Genomic DNA, 20,279 nt, shown 5'->3' with positions numbered 1-20,279 from the left:
GCGGTAACAGAAAAAGTTACACCAGTGCACCATTAAAACAAACCTTGCCATAAGTAAAATCTAAAATGATCTTTGACATAAAAATCGATGTTGTAGAAACGTTGTTAAAGTCTGTGCCAGTGTAACTCTATGGAGCCGTTTACATAGAAACGCTTCAGTTCAATAGATGTTCAATAGATGAATAGTTTGAATTCAGACCCTTTTTGTGCCCGTATAAAAGCCCCCCTGCCTTCCCTTTTCTGTCGCCCGTGTAGAGCCCTCTCTCTGGCCTTTGTCACTGGCTGGGGCTCCTCTCTCCTCCTCGGACCGCGCTCATTAAGTGGGTCTTGTATGTTTTGCTGAGTCCGGTCATCCAGAACTTCAGCAGCCTGACGTTGTCCTCCTCCCCGGGCCCCGTGGCACCGAGCAAGGCCAGGACCTTCTGCGTGTCCTCCCTCCCGCGGCCGTCCACTTTGGAGAACTTGAACAGCACTTTCACTTTACTGGGAAAGGAGGTGAGATGTGAGTTAAAGGCTCCGGCAAACAATCAAAGACGAGTTAAAAGTCTATATGACAGGTTTTATGACTAATTATGACTTAGTTTGGTGTGATAGAACCTGTGGTAAACGTTTGTCATAGTTTTACACGCGTGAAGTTGCAGTTTGTGAAGACATTTGTATTTGTTTTTATTACAGGAAGTTGTGCCGAGTTCTCGAACAGAAGTTTAAACCGTCATTTGACAAAATAAAAGGTGTTATGGGGTCATATTTATCGCCGAGTCATGGACAAAAATGGTCAAACTCGGGACAAATAGGCAAAAAGTTTAGTAAAATCTGAAATGGCATCATATTCACTGCATTTAAAGTCATATACTCATAGTAAAGGTGGGAAATGTCTCAAAAAATGATAATATTGCAATTGTTTTGGAGATTTGCCAGATTAAAATATTGCAATAGTAATGGATAACGCTTTAAAATAAGAGTCCTTAAACTATTTATAAGCTGTTAATAAGCACAAGTTATTGCTAGTACTTGGTTATAACACATGTTTTTGTTGATGGTCTGGTAACATTTATAAGGTATTATAAGCTATCTACAAATACTAGTAAAACCTTATAACTAAATGCATAAATACATAACAAGTGCTTTTGAATGCATATAAATAGTTTACTAGGAATCCTTATTTTAAAGCTATTGGTGATATTGGTATTGTCTATAAGAAAAAAAGAGCAGCAGATTGTAAATAAAGTTATAATTCTACAGTTTCCTGGTTTATTACAGTCCATCAACTTTGTGCAAACTTAAACCGCAACATTTGTAAGATCGTTTTGTGATAGAATGGCATGAAATCGTGATCGGGATGATACAAATAAATAAAATAAATGAGATAATAAGTACTTACTTCATCCACTCCTCCTTCAGACACAAAAGACAGTGGGACACGACGTCCATGGAAAGGTTTTCGTTGGACAAAGCAACTTCTAACTTGATTAACAAAGTTGGGCCTGGGAAAACAACAAAACAGATGTGCGTAATTTTAGTTTTCAATTTGTTTTGCGTCGTTAGTTTAGCCGAACGATTTGAATAAAACATGGAATCGCTTTTTAAACTGTGATTAGAGTTGCAATGTGCAGTATATCTTTGATTCAATTCACAGTGCACGTTTTAAACACGTCCTGGTGCGTGAAGATTTGATTGAATATTGAAATATGAAGAATCAAATGCAAGAGTGACACACAGTTCAGTTTGTAGAGGTCTAAACGGCAGGTGTTTAACGTGATAAAACGCAGATTCTTTTACATTTGCTCAATTAATGCATCATCGCTAATTGAAATGACGGTTCCGTTTGCGTTTTTACCTCTGTCCGTTTGCTGTGAGTTTGCGCTGCTGATGTTGAAATGGAGCCAAGAGGAGAGGTTGTCCTCGCTTGCAGCGGAATTCGGGCGGTTATGGTCGGACGAGACATCCACCAGGACGGAAAACTCTGTGGCGCAAAAACAACAGATTAGCATCGTGACTCACATATTCAAAGTAACATTTCTTCCCGTAATTTAATGTTGCGCTCGGTCAGTTTAAGTCTGGGAAGTTAATGGAGTGTATTGTTTATCGAAATAAATTGGAAAAAGAGCTGAACCGTTTAAATAAGTTGATTATAAAGTGACATTTCTGTACTTTCTGCTGTTAATGTTACAATCCATTCACTTTTACGCAACATTTGAACCTCAACCACAACATTACCAGTCATTTTTTAGCACATTTCATAGTCATCAACAGACTATTGTCATCTCGATAATAGAAAAATATAATAAAGGTGTATTTATTTCTGTGAATTCCGCCCACCACTAGCTCTAGGTAAAATATTATTCTTTCCCACCATTATCAACTCAAAAATTGGAATATATGCATTTATTTCCTATTATTTTTTGCAAATCTGTACTGTATTTTCAATTGGTCCACGCAAATAAAAAAAACATTAGCTAGACCCAGGACTATACAGTAAGTTCATGCCAGAATTAGCTGGAGGATTGTGCATGTTTCAGGAGTAGTTTACAAGTGCTTTGGAAATAACGTGATAAATGTGACTGTTTGCGGTGCTCAAAATCCAATGCGTATCGCAGTTTTGCCGTTATAAGATAATTAAAATGATATTCAAACGGCTAAAACCTCTGCTCTCCCTCTGGTCACGGCCCCTCGGATCACTCGCATCAGATTCTGCGGCTCGCGCGTCATTTCAATCGTCTTAAACGGTCCAGGAATCGGACAACGGATCAGATCTCGGCGTGGGTCTTTACCTGACGAGCTCACGTGGGCTGGAATCACGACGTCCGGATTCAAACCCAGGAAGTTGCATTTGTAGGCCTCTTCGTACTGGCCGCTGTACGGTATCGAGCGGACGCAGCCGACCGGGAGCAAAGACTGGACGAGCAAAACAGACAAATGGATGAGAAATATAAATCGGGTTTGACACTTCCTGGTTTTACTAACGAATAAATCGACTCACAAACGTAACTGTATGTGGTAAACAAATAGGTCTCCTGGGCTTAGAATTTACAGTAAGAATGAATGTTTCTCGAGGTATGTTTAGCAATAAAAACACCTGTAATTAAATCAATGCATGGTGGATCGTTTAATGCCATGCTGTGGAACATTTCTGGTGAAAAGCAACGACATCCCTACAGGAGACGAGCACCTTTGAACTCAAGGAAAGTCTCAGTGCGATTATTGTGAGAATAAACGTAGCGATTTAGCATTTATTCACGATAATTAACATCAAAAAGACAATCAAATCTGATATTTTCAGACGCAGTAGCTCAATATGTGACCTGCTTTATGGACTCAAACTTTCTGATTGATCAATTTGACATAAACGGCAAGATTTACACACAAAAAAGCACTTTACATTTAAGTTTAAAATCGTTTAAATGTCTTTAAATTGAACTAAAAAGATCCAATTTAGTTAGAAATGTTTTCTTTTTTTCTCTTTTCTATGAATTGAATTAAATAAAACATGTTAAAAACGTCAGGATTATAATTTCTGTGTGTTTATTGTGGCCAAAATGATCACGATTTTATATTATTACGACTGGGACTGACCTGAAACTGAACCAGGATAAAACCGGGTCTACGTCAGGACTTAACTGGGCCTAAATGTGACCCGGTCTGGAGCTCTTTTCTACGCAGAGACACATTTCGAGTACCTTCAGAACGATGAAGGCCGACTGAATGAGCCCGGGATCTGCACTTCTCCAGATGACTTGATTCCCCATCAGAACGTGCCACGCAAGATGACGAAACTCTGCAGCGCCGAGAACCTGGCGATGCAACCAGATTAAATAAGAAATAAAGACGCACGCGAATGACACGAGGACACGAACACTCACCTGTCTCAAATGCCTCAGAGACCTGAACTTTGGACTTGGTATTTCTTCCAACTTCGTCTCATAGGAAAAAAGATCTGGGACGGTCATGGGCTGGTGTCGCTGTGAGTTCGATCCTCCTTCAGCTCCTTCCCTGCAGTTCATTTCCTCCTCTTGCTCTATTAAAAGGATACCAAGCGTTGATATTTACTCGCTTACATGGTTACGGAGCGTTAATTCATTTGAAATGTCTCGGCACCTGTCTGTCTCTCTATAAGGACCAGTGTGTCCTCAGTGGGGGCTCCCTCCAGTAACTTCTCTGTGAGGCGGCTCCCACAGGCCTTGAGCAGCCTGAGGACAGCACAGTGTGAGAGAAGAGTAATAACAGCGTAATAACAGCGTAATAACAGGACTGACCAGCTGAAGGAGGAGTGGAGGCTCGCCCAGAGGTTTGGGTGCTGGGTGAGGGAGGTGAGGGAGCGGGCTGAGTTGCCGCTCCTCTGATGTGGAAACACGGGTGAAAAGACACTGTTTATTCTCACTGCGCGCTGTGGACACACGCCCTGCTCACTGTCAAACACCTGGGCAGAAAGAGTGGACTATTAACCTCATTTAATAACACCACCACGCTGCTGGTGCGAGCGTCGGTGATTCTGACCTTGAGAGCTGTGCTTTGTAGACTTTGGATTGTGAGTTTGAGGTGACGTAACAGAAAGGGCCAGGAGTTAATGAGGTAGATCCTGTCCATAGCCACCATCACGATACTGTACCAGCGCTGAAAGCCTCTGGCCAGACTGTCTTTGATGAAGAATGTGTGTGAGAACACAAACCCGTGCTGCTCATCCCCAAAGAAAATGGGCCCTTCTCGGCCCGGGCACACCTGAAATGTGTAACAATAAAATGATGTACTACATGTGTTTCTAAGATGCCAGGATGATGTAAAGGCCTCACCTCACAGCTGAGGCTGCGGACACAGGCCTGTCGAACCACACTGAAGAGCTGAGACTGTCTTGGATGCTGATGACTGAGGAAACGTATTCCAGTCTCGTCATCGATGCTCACAAAACCCGGGTGAGATGCAGGAAGAGATCGACATCCCTGAATCAAACATGAACACATTCAGCATTGGCAGTAACACTCTTAAACAACATGACTGAAGTATCAGTCCAGTCCTGCACTGACCTCGCACATCTCTCCTCCCTGTGTGGCAGTGCAGTTTGCCCTCATGGTCAGTCCTTCTCCCTCCCGGTCACTGTCCCCCAGAGCCAACCCGAGCTGAGAGGGGGCTGAGGGGGACGGAGGGTGCAGAGCCTCTGTGCAGAACAACGTCCTGGGGCCATGAAGCTCACAGAAGTGACACAGAGCCACCAGAGCATTCATCTGACGAGGAACAAGTGAGCCTGGCCTTGGATCAACTTCAGATGTCCACAAAAGAACAAACTATGTGTAAATAATACCGGCCATTTCTACGGAATGGTAAATAAGAAGTAGGAACTATCTGACTGATAACAGAGGCTTTGTCCTGATTTATCAGATTGTAAACGTATCAAACGCACATCACACAAATCACAAATGTTGAACGACCAAAACACAATCATTCATTTTTAGTCCAAAATCGATTGCTGCGATTGAAAACTTACATTTAGGTCGTAAAATTCATACTTCATGTGTTTGTGTGCAGCTGACTTCGGAGGCAACAATCTGTCACGTGACAGTCACGCGCCTCAGCCAAAATGACGCAACCACGTGGCTCTGTCCAAAATAAAGCTCGTCGTTTTAACAAAACCTGCAATTAATTTATAATTGTCCTGAGATGGTGTTGTTATGCCATCAACATTAAGCGGGTTTAGGAATACAAACGTGTTCTCAAATAAATGTTTTTAGTGAACGACTACAAAACACTACATCACCCACAATCCATTGCGCTCAAACCCCGACGTGAACAACGTGACGAGCGTCCGAACCTCATTTGCATTCTTTAAAATATTGCCTTTTTATTAAATATCAAATCATATTTTTTTGGTATACGTGCGTAGCGTGTAACACACAAATGACACTTATACATTACTTTCCAAATATAAAATGTACGACTTATTACGTCGTGGGGCGTTTGTGTTATTTTCACGCAGCACTTCCGCACTCAACCGAAACTTCTCCTCCCGCGTGTCGTCTTCAGTGCTGTCCCGGAGCAGCTGAATCATGGCTTCAGGGGGATCCACGGGGGAGAACACGGGGGAGAACATGGAGGAGAACATGGGGGAGAACATGGAGGAGAACACGGGGGAGACGCGGAGCTCAGCGGAGCAGCGTGGAAATGACGCCCACCACAGTGACACGATCCCCGGCCAGAGACTCACATCTCCTCCGCTCCCAAACGCTCCAGAGGAAGAGGGTAAAAAAGCCTAATTGGAACATATTTAATGATTGACGTTATGTCCAGCTGATTATGGTTATCAAAGGATTCGAAGTCACGATGACCCACGAGCTCCTTCATTCATCCCATGCAGAGGTGGAAGAGTAAATGTATTTAAAGTCTAAATGAAGCTAACATACTACACGTTTCACTAAAACACAGTGAAACACACATATCTCAGATTTTACTCAACCTTTTTTGTCCTATTTGTCCCCATTTTTGCAAAGTTTATAATGTTACTTCCTGGTTGGACATGAGCAGCATTATATGTCATGGGGAGAGGTAATTCCACAGCTGTTACCTGGCAACCATACTGTAAACAAGGGCCAAACTGATACTGATTCTGAAGTCCATATGAATAAGACAATAGTTATTTTAGTGAATGATTGTTTAAACCGTCAGAAAAGTGTGTCTAAAGTGTAAATTGTTTGTATCACATTAAGATAAGATAATCCTTTATTGTCCACACATGGGGAAATAAGAGCGTTTACTTACCATTAGTATTAGTATTATTTAGTCTTATGCTAGCTATTTTTACTTTACTTTATTGTATTATTATTTACTTTATTATTATTTTATTTTTATCTTTTTTATTTTGATTTATTTATTCTTTTTCCTCCATTCCCTATTAAGATATGAGAGGAGTTTTGTTAACACAAGTTTTTTGTTTTGTTTATAAGAGTTCTTCTATTAAGAGTGTTATTTTTAAACTTCCTATAAGTTATCTGTCCTTCCCTCTGTATCTACTGCGTTGTAACACCGAAATGTCCCCATGTGTGGACAATAAAGGAATATCTTACATTATCAATCAAATAAAGATTAAAATATGAGTTATTGAATTATTGATGAAAAGCTGAATTGTTTTGCTCTTTTCGACATCTGTTAAATACAATTGTTTTTTATGTGTTTTAGAGTCTATAGTCCAGGTAACGATTGCAATTGTCAAAATATCACTACTTTTATATTATATAGTTATAGATTAGTCCATTAATTGTTGCAGCCCTAGTTTCTTCCAAATAACATTACTCAAGTAGAAGTACAAAGTAGTGGTCCTAGAAATGACTCGAGTAAGAGTAAAACATATTCATCATGACATCTGATTTATAATTGGATTTCAATGTAATTTGAAGGGAAAAAAACAATAAATAATTCTCAAAATCTGGTATTTTCAAAGGACCAAAAAATGAGAAAAACAATGTAAAATGATTTAATATTGTCAACACAACGTTTTCTCACATGTAGATTCACTCACAGTGGGAAAAGGGACCAAAACCTTTACTCAAGTTGAGTACTGTTGTTACTTCAATAAAATATACGGGTAAAAGTATGCTGCTAGAAAAGTACAACGTCCTCAGTGGAGTAAATGTACCACCCACCGCTGATCATCTGCTGTGACCTTTGGACTGAAGCCGGTGTTTTTTTGTGTTAGAAAGTTTCTGTTGGACTGTGTTTGCAGTCAGGAAGTGAGTCACCATCAGGAGGTCTGCTCAGACTGGAATGATCAGGAGATTTGACTCTCTTTGTGTGTTTGTAGTAAAAATAGATTTTTTGAAACCTAGTCATGAGTACTCTCAGCTCTCACTCATCTTTTCTCAGAAGAACAGGTGCAATACCACTGCATGACAAACCACCAGCCTTATAGCCTTATATAGATAATATAATACAACATTCAGCAGTTTGAAGTAGAGCTGCAACTAATGATTATTTTGGTGGTATACTAGAGTATGTCTGTCCTTCACTGAGGTTTTTAAGCACATTGTAACAGACAAAAGGCTTCAGAATAGAGAATATTTCTGATTAAAAGGCTGGCACTCTCTGAAATGTTCAGTTTTGCTTTATTGGAGGATCTGGGACTGAAACGCGCTGTTGTAAACGTCGACTCGGAGCCCAGACATGCTCGGTGACACGACCCTCACCTCATGTTGCAGCATGATGATGCCCGGCCTCATGTGGAAAGGATCTGAACTCATTTCCTGAAGCTGAAAACATCCCAGGTCGTGTGTGGCCGTCACCGGACGTGTCGCCCACGGAGCATGTTTGGGATCTGGATTCACGTTTACGACGCCGTGTTCCAGTTTCTGACAATATCCAGCAATTTCGGCTGATACTGACCCCCCCAGACCCTTTTTAATAAGAGTTTTTATTACAAGAGTTTTTTTTAAATAAGTTATCTGTTTATTTATTATTATACTTCTGTGCCTAATCTGTGTTGCAACAGTGGAATTTCCCCATTGTGGGACAAATAAAGGTCATCTTATTTTATAAAGCAAAACTGAACATTTGAGAGTGTGGCCAGCCTAAGGCACACCTGTTGGTGGGATGGATTATTAATAGTAATATTAATTGCTCAGTTTGATTTTAACACATTTGTGAACAATGGTTTAGAGTCTTTTGTGTTATAGAAAAGGTTAATTATCTTTGAGTTCAGCTCATGAAGTGTTGCGTTTATATTTTTGTTCAGTGTATGAAGAGGATTACTGAGAGTTATTATATTGTTATGTTTTTTTGTTTTTTACATGGTTATTATATTATGTTTTTTTTAATACATATGGTTATTATATTGTTATGTTTTTTTGTTTTTTACATGGTTATTATATTATGTTTTTTTTTTAAAAATACGGTTATTATATTATGTTTTTTTGTTTTTTACATGGTTATTATATTATGGTTTTTTTTTAATACGGTTATTATATTATGTTTTTTTTGTTTTTTACATGGTTATTATATGATGTTTTTTTTTTTAAAATACGGTTATTATATTATGTTTTTTTGTTTTTTACATGGTTATTATATTATGTTTTTTTTTTTAAAATACGGTTATTATATTATGTTTTTTTGTTTTTTACATGGTTATTATATTATGTTTTTTTTTTTTAATACGGTTATTATATTATGTTTTTTTTGTTTTTTACATGGTTATTATATGATGTTTTTTTTTTTACATGCTTATTATAATGTTATAGTTTTTTTTTTTTTTTGAGCAACCACTCTGTTACCTGTGGGACATAAACATCTTTATTGGGCTTTTTATGGCTTATGAATCGCCATCAAATATATATATATATATGTTTTTCCCTCTTCAATGTTCAACCTAATCTTTATTTTGGTCTGTTTTAGCTGAACTGGATCATCAAGGAGAGAATCCAGTGGTTTTGTGCCAATATTTTGTGATGGGAAAATGCCGCTTTGGCGACAAGTGCCGATGGTCTCACAGGTAAAACGCATTTATGAACAAGCTCACGACGAAACGTACGCTCCGCCTTTTTAATCTGACGTTCCTGCAGTGAGCCGCTGTTGGACGACTCGGAGGCCGTGTCTGCGAACAAAACCGACGAGGAAAATGAAGAAAATGGCAAGAAGAAGAAAGTCAAAGGAAAACAAAAGCCAAACTACAAAGAGAAAGGTAGAGACACACAAACAGAGACGATGAGGGGCCAGGAATAAACGAATAACTAATAAACTACAATTCACTTTGTTTGACAGACGCAAATCCACAATAGTATGTATTTTTTGTGTGAGAAAATCGGTCCACAAATTCATAATATCAACCTTCACCTGCATCGAATTATAACTTTGGATGAAATGATGTTTGCAGACAAAGGGGACGTCGAACTTTGTGCCATTTTATGTTCAAAATATGGATTACCATATTTTCTTTTTTCATAGTTTTGGCCGAGGTGCGACTTATACTTACATTTATACTTATATACATATACTTGTACTCCGGAACGACTTATATGTGATATTATTTGTTATTTTCACACTTGCAACTGCATTTCATACTCCAGTGCAGCTTAAGTTTGTTTTTCTTCTCTATTATGCATTTTTTTGGCTGGTGCAACTTGTACTCAAAAATACGGTATATTAACCATAACCATTTTTTAAACTTCCTATAAGTTATCTGTCCTTTTCCTCTGTATCCACCTGCGTTGCAACAATGAAATTTCCCCATGTGTGGACAATAAAGGAATATCTTATCTTATCTAATAAACGGCTCACTTGTAAAACGCAGGCTCGGTACACTGCAGTGACACACGTGTTTTTCCCTTTCCTTTTCCTTTCAGAGACCAACAAAAAGCCTCGAATGCGCACGGCCGACGACGTCATCTCCAGGATCCTGTGGGACCCCCCCGTGGACCCCGCTCAGGTCGTGGTAAGTTCAGGAATGTCATACCGTCAAATTGAAGCGTCACTATTACTGAGAAATACACCATTCTTGATCATTCTTGAAAAGGGGGAGTCATACGAACAGCTAAATCTGATTACTCATGTCAGATATTGTGGTATTTGCATGTCATTTAGATCATCTTAAAGGTCCAGTTGTCTGTATGTGACCAGCTTTTATGAAATCAAACCTTCTGAAAGATAAAGTCATGTGCAATAACATGACACTGAGTTTATGGAACACAGATTACATTGAAATCAAAAGTTCTCAAAGTGTGGTACTTATTCTATTCAGTTCTACTATTTACTTAGATGGTAATAATTATAATAAATCCATGATAAAAGCGCGTGTAGCATTATGGTCCTGTTCTTGACCTGGTTTACTCTGGTGACACTCCAAAGGCCAATTATTTTCTCCGGAATTGGTGTGAAACCTTTTGAGAACCACAGATGGAAACGATGCATTTTTAGTTATTTTATGAGTCATGTTGTTTGTCTGTTCAAACGAATACTCTGGACATCTGCAGGTGGGCTACGTGGACCGCTTCCTCGGCGTGCTGGAGCGGCCCTTCTGCGAGTTTAACTGGGAGACGACCCCCATCGACTGCGATTACAACACGGAGCTGGCTCTGCCCCGACACAGGATCCAGTACTTCACCTACAGAGGGCAGCGCGTGTGGGACCGGCACAGCAGGACGGACCGGGTGTTCGGCTCCACCGGACAGGCTCTGGCTCCCCCCTTTGGAGGGGAGGGGGAAGTAGAGGGTGAGGCTGTTGGTGGAAACGAACATGGAAGAAATATCTGTTAAAATGAAGGTGTGAAATCAGCTCCATTAGACGGAAACGGCAGAAACGGGGCCTTTTGTTCAAACGTTTTGCTGCATGTCTTCCCTTCTCTCTCGTCTCCGTTTCGCACTGTCCTCTCCTGTCTAATGAGGCCTACAGGCAAATACTGGGCTGCAATACTGTCCTGGTTTATGGTTAATCTTTCTGTAATTACTTGAGCTAAATCCACCTGAAACAACATCTGTCATGAAGTTCTCAACATCTTCTCTGTTAAACGTCCCACAAGCTTAAACATGAGCTTTGAACACTCGACTGTATTTTTTCTTTAGCAGCTTAATATTTTTAGTCTGTTCATTTCACAGAGTCAGAATGTTTGGTGGTGCTTTTACTCTGCACTCTGAGTGTGTGGTTTTCAAACTACAAATGGGAAATAAACTAAACTAAATGTAACTAAAAAGCAATAGCATTTTTTGAATTACACATGTAAAATTGTCAACAGACTTAATACTAGGCAGTGGTGGAAAAGGTTATCAATTTTGTAAAAGTACAGATACAGGAGAAAACAGATCTACTTCAGGCTTTAAAGTACCAGTAAGGGTAGAAATATTTGATTTTGATAAAGAATTGTGTTGATTTTTGGTCAAGTTACTCAAATCAATATCTCTAATTCTTCTTGTGAATTGTATATGTAAATTTTTGTTTGGTCAAAGCCGGAACCGGAACTCAAATCCTGTTGGCAAAATGTAATAATTTGTGTGAGATTACTATTCACTTTTCAGTCCAGTTAAAAAGTTAGCACAGTAGAAAGTACATATACTGCTCTCAAATGTGGTGAAGTAAACGTTATAAAAAGCATTTTAGTAGTAGTATTGTAGTAAAATGATTTACGTAAAGTACAGATACCTGAAAGTTTATATTGAATTAACAAAACTATCAGGCTCAACAAACTGGGATTTGGGTCTTTCCAAAATCTATTCTCCGATCACCGTCTGGAATCTTCTCCAAAACAGGAACGCAATTGGGTGTACGATTTCCAAGTAGTTTAAGTTCATGATAAATAATTGTTTGCAGAAGACGCGGCGAGGCCGGCTCTAGCAGAAGACGTGCTTCCTGTGGCGAGCGGGCCGGAGCGCTGTACGGCGAGCGCACGTCTGGAGGACCAGGACGAGATGGATGTGGACACTCCGGAGTCAGCGGCGCAGAGTAAACAAAGAGCTCAAGAACAGCCGGGATTACAAGAAACATGTGCCACTAACAGGTGTGTGCTGTAACGTGCAGAACATGTGGAAATGCACTTGTTTAGTCTCATGACAGAAGAGCGGCTGGGGTCTGCTAAGTGATGCTAAGTGATGCTAAATGATGTTAAATGATGTCAAATGATGCGTTTGTTTCTTTTGTAAATAAGATGGCGTGATACTGTAGGTTATGACAGTCCCAGCACAAATAAATCATAAACATAATGGCTTTTAATTCAACCTTTCAGTTATTATATTTAATTCATGAACATAATGATTCTTTTTTGGGGTTTGTTAAAAGGATTCATGCATGATTCAGGGACTTGTGATGACATCATGATAAATCACAAAAGATATAGATGTTTTTTTGTAAGAATTTGAAAATAAAAAATATATGTTTGAAATGAATAAACATAGATGCAAAGCATGTGTAAATGTTTGTTCATCTTAAACTAATCATTAACTATAAGGCACATCTATAAAGCATTTATGAATGTTAATTAATTAATTATTCATTACTTAACAAAAGTTAACAAATCATTCGTATTAACTTGTCCTAACACTAACCCTAATCTTAAGTAAATGGTTATTAAAACATTAGTTTGTTTGTCAATTATTAATGAAGAGAAAATATCACAATAAACAATAACATTATAATATTTAAACAACTAATAAATAAAGAGCAGAGTGAAACATTCCTGCAGTAAGTTAATATAATTTATGACTCTAATATAATCATTATTCAGCCGCTTTACAACATTTTTATATATTACAAAGAAAAATCCTATTAGTGCAAAGAAAATATATACACTATAAAACCTGAGCCCTATAAAATATTGTTCCTGTTGTGAATACTTCATTTCACAACATGTTTTTTGTTGTGCCGTGTTCAAAACTGTGATGATCGAGGCTTGTTCTAGCCATAGACACAATCAAACCTGTTAGAAATCTGTATATCTGTATATATTCCCCAGTTTTAAGTCATATTTCTTCTTTTACGTATCTGAGGTTTGCACGTGGAACGTTTTGTCTGAACTGTTGATCTTTTCTTTTCAGAGTCCGAACTTCATCAGCAAATGTGGAGATGAATGGATCCACGAATGAGGATGAAGGAAACCAGAAGGATTTGAACGTAAGAACTGTCAAAATGCATAGAATAATCTAAATAATTGAACTGAACTGAACCCATTTTTCAGTATACATCAGTATGTGTCTTTCTTAAAACTGTCTTAACTTAAACAGCCTTAAAATATATATAATAAGTGTTATTAAAGATAAAGCAAAAACTAAATAACAGAATAAGTCTCACAAAAAGGAAGAAATTGAAATTTAACATTGAAGATTAGAAATTAAACAATCAATTCTACAATACTCCTCCTTGAGCCGACACCTTAACGTGGTGGAGGGGTTTGAGTGCCCGAATGATCCCGGGAGCTATGTTGTCGGGGGCTTCATGCCCCTGGTAGGGTCTCCCAAGGCAAACAGGTCCTAGGTGACAGGTCAGACAAAGATCGGTTCAGAAGCCTCTTATGACGACGACACAATCAAGGCAGTTCACGTCGCCCGGATCGGCGTCACCGGGGCCCCATCCTGGAGCCAGGCCTGGGATGGGTGCTCCATGGCGAGCGCCTGGTGGCCGGGTCTTACCCCACGGGGCCCGGCCGGGCACAGCCCGAAAGAGCGACGTGGGGCCGCCCTCCCGTGGGCCCACCACCCGCAGGAGGATCCATAGGGGGCCGGTGCAGAGAGATCTGGGCGGCAGTCGACGGCAGGGGCCTCGGCGACCAGATCTCCGGACACAGAGACTAACTCTGGGGACATGGAATGTCACCTCGCTGGGGGGGAAAGAGCCTGAGCTTGTGCGGGAGGTTGAGCGATACCGACTAGATATAGTCGGCCTCACCTCCACGCACAGTTTGGGCTCTGGAACCCATCTCCTCGAGAGGGGCTGGACGCTCCACTTCTCTGGTGTTGCCCGCGGGGAGAGGCGGCGGGCTGGTGTGGGCTTGCTGATAGCCCCTCAGCTCAGCCGCCACGTGTTGGAGTTTACCCCGGTGAACGAGAGGGTCGCGTCCCTCCGCCTTCGGGTGGGGGACAGGTCTCTCACTGTTGTGGCGGCCTACGGGCCGAACAGCAGTGCAGAGTACCCGGCCTTCTTGGAGTCCTTGGGAGGGGTACTGGACAGTGCACCGACCGGGGACTCCGTTGTTCTACTGGGGGACTTCAACGCCCACGTGGGCAATGACAGTGACACCTGGAGAGGGGTGATCGGGAAGAACGGCTTCCCCGATCTGAACCCGAGCGGTGTTCAGTTATTGGACTTCTGTGCTAGCCACGGATTGTCCATAACGAACACCATGTTCAAGCACAAGGGTGTCCATCAGTGCACGTGGCACCAGGACACCCTAGGCCGGAGGTCAATGATCGACTTAGTTGTCGTGTCATCAGACCTCCGGCCGCGTGTCTTGGACACTCGGGTGAAGAGAGGGGCAGAGTTGTCAACCGATCACCACCTGGTGGTGAGTTGGATCCGCTGGCGGAGGAGGAAGCCGGACAGACTTGGCAGACCCAAGCGCATTGTGAGGGTCTGTTGGGAACGTCTAGTGGAGCCCTCTGTCAGTAGGGTATTCAACTCGCACCTCCGGGAGAGCTTCTCCCATGTCCCGGGGGAGGCTGGGGACATTGAGTCCGAGTGGACCATGTTCTCCGCCTCCATTGTTTGATGCGGCTGCTCGGAGCTGTGGTCGCAAGGTCTCCGGTGCCTGTCGTGGCGGCAACCCCCGAACCCGGTGGTGGACACCGGAAGTAAGGGATGCCGTCAGACTAAAGAAGGAGGCCTATCAGGCCACTCTGGCTTGTAGGTCTCCGGAGGTCATCGACGGGTATCGGCAGGCCAAGCGAGCCGCGGCTCGTGCTGTCGCAGAGGCAAAAACCCGGGCCTGGGAGGAGTTCGGGGAGGCCATGGAGGAGGACTATCGGTCGGCACCAAAGAAATTCTGGCAAACCGTCCGGCGCCTCAGGAAGGGGAAGCAGTGTCTCACAAACACCGTTTACGGTGCGGGTGGAGGCCTGCTGACCTCGACTGGGGATGTCGTCGGACGGTGGAAGGAATACTTTGAGGATCTCCTTAATCCCTCAGTCACGTCTTCTGAAGAGGAAGTAGAGACCGGGGACTCGGAGGCTGGCTCATCCATCACCCAAGCTGAAGTCACTGAGGTTGTCCGCAAACTCCTCGGTGGCAGGGCTCCGGGGGTGGATGAGATCCGCCCTGAGTACCTAAAGTATCTGGATGTTGTAGGACTGTCTTGGTTGACACGTCTCTGCAACATCGCGTGGCGTTCGGGGACCGTGCCTCTGGACTGGCAGACCGGGGTGGTGGTCCCTCTGTTCAAGAAGGGGGACCGGAGGGTGTGTTCCAACTACAGAGGGATCACACTCCTCAGCCTCCCGGGTAAGGTCTATTCCAAGGTACTGGAGAGGAGAATCCGACCGATAGTCGAACCTCGGATTCAGGAGGAGCAGAGTGGTTTTCGTCCCGGTCGTGGAACACTGGACCAGCTCTATACCCTCCATCGGGTGCTCGAGGGTTCATGGGAGTTTGCCCAACCAGTCCACATGTGCTTTGTGGATCTGGAGAAGGCTTTTGACCGTGTCCCTCGGGGTGTCCTTTGGGGGGTGCTCCGGGAGTACGGGGTCCGGGGCCCTTTGCTCAGGGCTGTCCGGTCCCTGTATGACCGGAGCAGGAGCTGTGTTCGCATTGCCGGCAGTAAGTCAGACCTGTTCCCAGTGCATGTTGGACTCCGCCAGGGCTGCCCTGTGTCACCGGTTCTGTTCATAATTTTTATGGACAGAATTTCTAGGCGCAGTCAGGGGTCGGAGGGTGTCCGGTTTGGGGACCACAGGATCTCATCTCTGCTGTTTGCAGACGATGTTGTCCTGATGGCTCCATCAAACCCGGACCTGCAACATGCACTGGGACGGTTTGCAGCCGAGTGTGAAGCGGCTGGGATGAGAATCAGCACCTCCAAATCCGAGGCCATGGTTCTCGACCGGAAAAAGGTGGCTTGCCCTCTCCGGGTGGGTGGGGTGTCCTTGCCCCAAGTGGAGGAGTTCAAGTATCTCGGGGTCTTGTTCACGAGTGAGGGAAGGATGGAGCGTGAGATCGACAGGCGGATCGGTGCAGCGGCTGCAGTGATGCAGTCGCTGCATCGGACCGTTGTGGTAAAGAGGGAGCTGAGCCGAAAGGCAAAGCTCTCTATTTACCGGTCGGTCTACGTTCCTACCCTCACCTATGGTCATGAGCTTTGGGTAGTGACCGAAAGAACAAGATCGCGGATACAAGCGGTCGAAATGAGTTTCCTCCGCCGTGTGGCTGGGCGCTCCCTTAGAGATAAGGTGAGGAGCTCGGCCACACGGGGGGAGCTCGGAGTAGAGCCGCTGCTCCTCCACGTCGAGAGGAGCCAGCTGAGGTGGCTCGGGCATCTGTTCCGGATGCCTCCTGGGCGCCTCCCTCGGGAGGTGTTTCAGGCATGTCCCACCGGGAAGAGGCCCCGGGGAAGACCCAGGACACGCTGGAGAGACTATGTCTCTCGGCTGGCCTGGGAACGCCTCGGGATCCCCCCGGAGGAGTTAGAGGAAGTGTCTGGGGAGAAGGAAGTCTGGGAGTCCCTGCTCAGACTGCTGCCCCCGCGACCCGGCCCCGGATAAAGCGGCAGAAGATGGATGGATGGAATTCTACAATAATTAATTAAATTGGTCCAGGACAAGAGCAAGAGAAAAGTAAAAACTTAAACTTACCAGTGTGTATATATAATATGGTGATTGATAAGCAACATTTGAATATCGAGTATATTGTTTATAATAAAAAAAAACACTACAAAAAAGCTGATTTAAAAAAATGAAAAAAGTTATGTTGTAAACTTTTCAAATCAGGGAACAAGTTGATTTTTTTTTTTTTTCACAGACATTTGACATTTGATGATTTCAAATTCAACCTCAATTCAAAGACACATTTTAAGATATTTCCGTTGGATTTACAGAATATGGTTTGACACACGTTGTCGATATCCACCACATCTGCCCGAGTACAGCAGGACGTATATTTAAATGACACGTGTCTCTCCTCAGGCGCGCGTCGAGGCCCTCGGCGTGGACGACAAACCCGACGGCAAGCACGGCGCCCGCCCTCCCAGGAAGCGGCCCACGCACTTCATCACGTTCAGGGCCAACACGCCGTCCATCCTGTCCGGCTTCGCGCAGCTGCAGGCGGAGCTGACGGCGGCGCGGCCCTCGTCGGCCCCGCACTGGTGCCCCGCGTCCAGCCTCCACGTCACGCTCTGCCTCCTGACGCTGCCCGGCCCGCGGGAGGTGGAGGCGGCGGCGGACATGCTGCGGCGCTTCGCTGAGTGGGACCGGAACCCCCCCGTGGCCCTGACCTTTCCCCCGAAGTTGAAGCACTTTGGCGGGAGAGTGCTGTACCTGAGCCCCCAGCCTCAGCTCCGCCTGCAGCAGCTCAACAGCGGTCTGCAGGAGGCCTACAGGGACCAGGGCCTGCTCCACAGAGACTCCTACAACCCCCGATACCACCTGACTCTGGCCAAGCAGGAGGACAGGGAGGCGCCCAGGGTCTTCGAGGGCGTGGAAAACCTGAGGGTGGGAAAGGGCTTGAACTTGGGCCGTTTGCCTGTCAACACTCTGCACCTCTGCGCCATGGGAGGAGACAAAGCAGATGGATTTTATGAGATCTTGTGCACAGTAACTCTCCGATAACGGGGGAAGTCTGCTGCACTTCTGCTGGCATCTGGGCGGGCGACAGAGATGACAACAAGGAATGGAGTATCTCGATTACGATGGTCGGATGATATTGTGTAAATCCAACAGAAATGTGTCTGCAAACGTATTGATTAATCACAAAAGTGCAGAAATATCACCTGATTCACTTATTTGAAATCACGTTTTACATTGTTTTTATTCTAAATCAGCTCTTTTTGTTGCATTTTTCACTTTGAACAATATACTTTACATTCAAATTCTTCATATCTGCACATCTTCAAAGCAACTTTCATGATTATCTATGTTTCGATATATGTGTTGCGTAGCTTTTTGCAGATGCCAAAAGTGAGAGGCCTTTGTTTACAGCGTTTACTTAAATTATTGGTAAAACCGTGGAATAGCTGCTAAATCGTCCAAAATAATGAAGACTTCAGATTAAGAAAAACATACCAACAGATGTATATATTAAATTATTTATTATTTACTAGGAATATATGATTTCAAACAACACTAATTGTAATGTAGCTTTGATTAAAAAAAGGATAGAAATAAAAACCCTTTTGTATCTAAAACTCCTGATTTAAACTGTTAATGATGAAAGATGGACCTGGTTTTTATCAAGAAACTATTTTATCTATCTAACTATTTTATTTTATTTAATCATCAATCAGTTTAGCAGAAGGTAAAAGGAAGGAAAGTTTTTGCACCAACATTTACCATAAAGTGAAGACATGTTGACAAAACGTTTACATTTACATTAGAAACTTTTTATGCTACAATAATCTATACATTAAATTATTTATTTAATTAAAAATATATATTTAGAGCAGAATCAAATACATTGATTAATCGCTATAATTGAAATCCCAACTGAATTAATAATCACTTCATCTTTACCACTTTAGCTTTATCAGGATCAACTTTAGTAATAAATCTAATTCACGGACCTTTTGTGATCCAAACATCTAAACAAGGACGACCCGAAAAGACGTCAATAATAAACTGACATCATCTTCAGCAACTATTTGAACGCCACAGTTTGAGAACCCCACTGTACTGGGTCGTTAAATAACACTAATAAGCACACAAAATGACTTTGATTCAACACTCAGGATCTACAATGTTTGATTTAAACTGTTTTTACGTCTGCTTTTACGTCGAACCTGCTTTTTTTTTTTTTAATCAATTAATTAATTTAGTGGCTCCAAGAATGGAAAGATATGTGTACATCTCAATGAAGGATCACAAAGTCACTTGGAAATAAGTCAGTTGGAAGAATGTGACCTGTTTCTTCATGACATCATGTGAAAGTGCTCATTCACAGGGAAATGCTACATTTTTGAGAAACTGTGGTTGCCAGGAGACACGCCTATATCATGTGTTCTGGGACTGTCCTGATGCACAAACATATTGCACAGAAATTGGCAAAGCAATGCAGCATCCCACTTTCAGCACTACATATGTATTTGGGCCTCAAAACTTCTACCATGGACTCAATAAATTAATACCTTTGGAATCTTAATTTAAAAATGGAAATATTTGACAGACTCTGGACTAAATGGGATGTTTATTTTGGACTCTGTGTGCCTTAATGTCTTTTTTATTTAATTTACTTTTATCTCGTGTGTTCTCACTGGTCTCGTTCTGTTTCTTATCTTTTTTGTTTGTTTTTTTAAATTCAGAAAATGTATTTTAATGGCAGGTTTTGACGATTTTCTAATTTTGACTATTTGGTGTATTTGTACTTGTTGTAAATGTAAATTATAGTTTTACACCAATCAAGTAGATATTTATGGGGGAAAGTTGAAAACTCTAGAAAATGACAGGAAGTGACATCACACCAGGGACACTCATTCCAGTCAAAGTTTATGCATAATTTACACGAATAAGAACAAAATAAAGGTGTGTTCATATATTTGTATTTGTCAAAAAAAGTCACATTAGAAGTTTTTTCCACCCCAGCCTTTGCTGGATAATTTCTCAGTGTGATGTCGTCAATTACAAACAAGAAGTAACATTGAAAACCTAAAAAAAAAGCTATTCTGGGACAACATTTTTACGATTTTCAAGCAAC

At 42.4% G+C, this 20,279-nt stretch overlaps 2 protein-coding genes across 3 annotated transcripts; one reads left to right on the top strand and one right to left on the bottom strand.

The window, feature by feature from the left end:
* Positions 1 to 244: 244 nt before the first annotated feature.
* flcn (folliculin) lies at positions 245 to 5,521 on the bottom strand. The gene is made up of 13 exons (XM_072460703.1): positions 5,476 to 5,521; positions 5,331 to 5,370; positions 5,018 to 5,250; positions 4,787 to 4,933; positions 4,494 to 4,715; positions 4,253 to 4,416; positions 4,095 to 4,186; positions 3,860 to 4,014; positions 3,677 to 3,790; positions 2,771 to 2,894; positions 1,837 to 1,962; positions 1,381 to 1,483; positions 245 to 482 (listed from the first exon to the last, which is right to left on the bottom strand). Exons 1-13 carry the CDS (start codon positions 5,500 to 5,502, stop codon positions 275 to 277), a joined length of 1,755 nt encoding a protein of 584 aa, XP_072316804.1. The 5' UTR covers positions 5,503 to 5,521; the 3' UTR covers positions 245 to 274.
* Positions 5,522 to 6,009: 488 nt separating this feature from the next.
* Positions 6,010 to 18,649, top strand: leng9 (leukocyte receptor cluster (LRC) member 9). Of its 2 annotated transcripts, none has more exons than XM_072461140.1 (8): positions 6,010 to 6,227; positions 9,366 to 9,462; positions 9,533 to 9,651; positions 10,313 to 10,401; positions 10,940 to 11,177; positions 12,273 to 12,456; positions 13,490 to 13,565; positions 17,561 to 18,649. In XM_072461140.1, exons 1-8 carry the CDS (start codon positions 6,035 to 6,037, stop codon positions 18,200 to 18,202), a joined length of 1,638 nt encoding a protein of 545 aa, XP_072317241.1. In that variant the 5' UTR covers positions 6,010 to 6,034; the 3' UTR covers positions 18,203 to 18,649. The 2 variants fall into 2 exon arrangements, with proteins under 2 accessions (XP_072317241.1, XP_072317240.1); XM_072461139.1 differs by having other exon boundaries at positions 12,270 to 12,456; positions 17,561 to 18,646.
* Positions 18,650 to 20,279: the final 1,630 nt, after the last annotated feature.

Source organism: Eucyclogobius newberryi, unplaced genomic scaffold (genome assembly GCF_026437365.1).
Source record: "Eucyclogobius newberryi isolate DKJ021-1_F unplaced genomic scaffold, fEucNew1.0.hap1 SCAF_3, whole genome shotgun sequence".
NCBI lineage: Eukaryota > Metazoa > Chordata > Actinopteri > Gobiiformes > Gobiidae > Eucyclogobius > Eucyclogobius newberryi.
The sequence above is the reverse complement of the archived record's forward strand: the minus strand, read 5'-3'. Positions and strand labels throughout refer to the sequence as shown.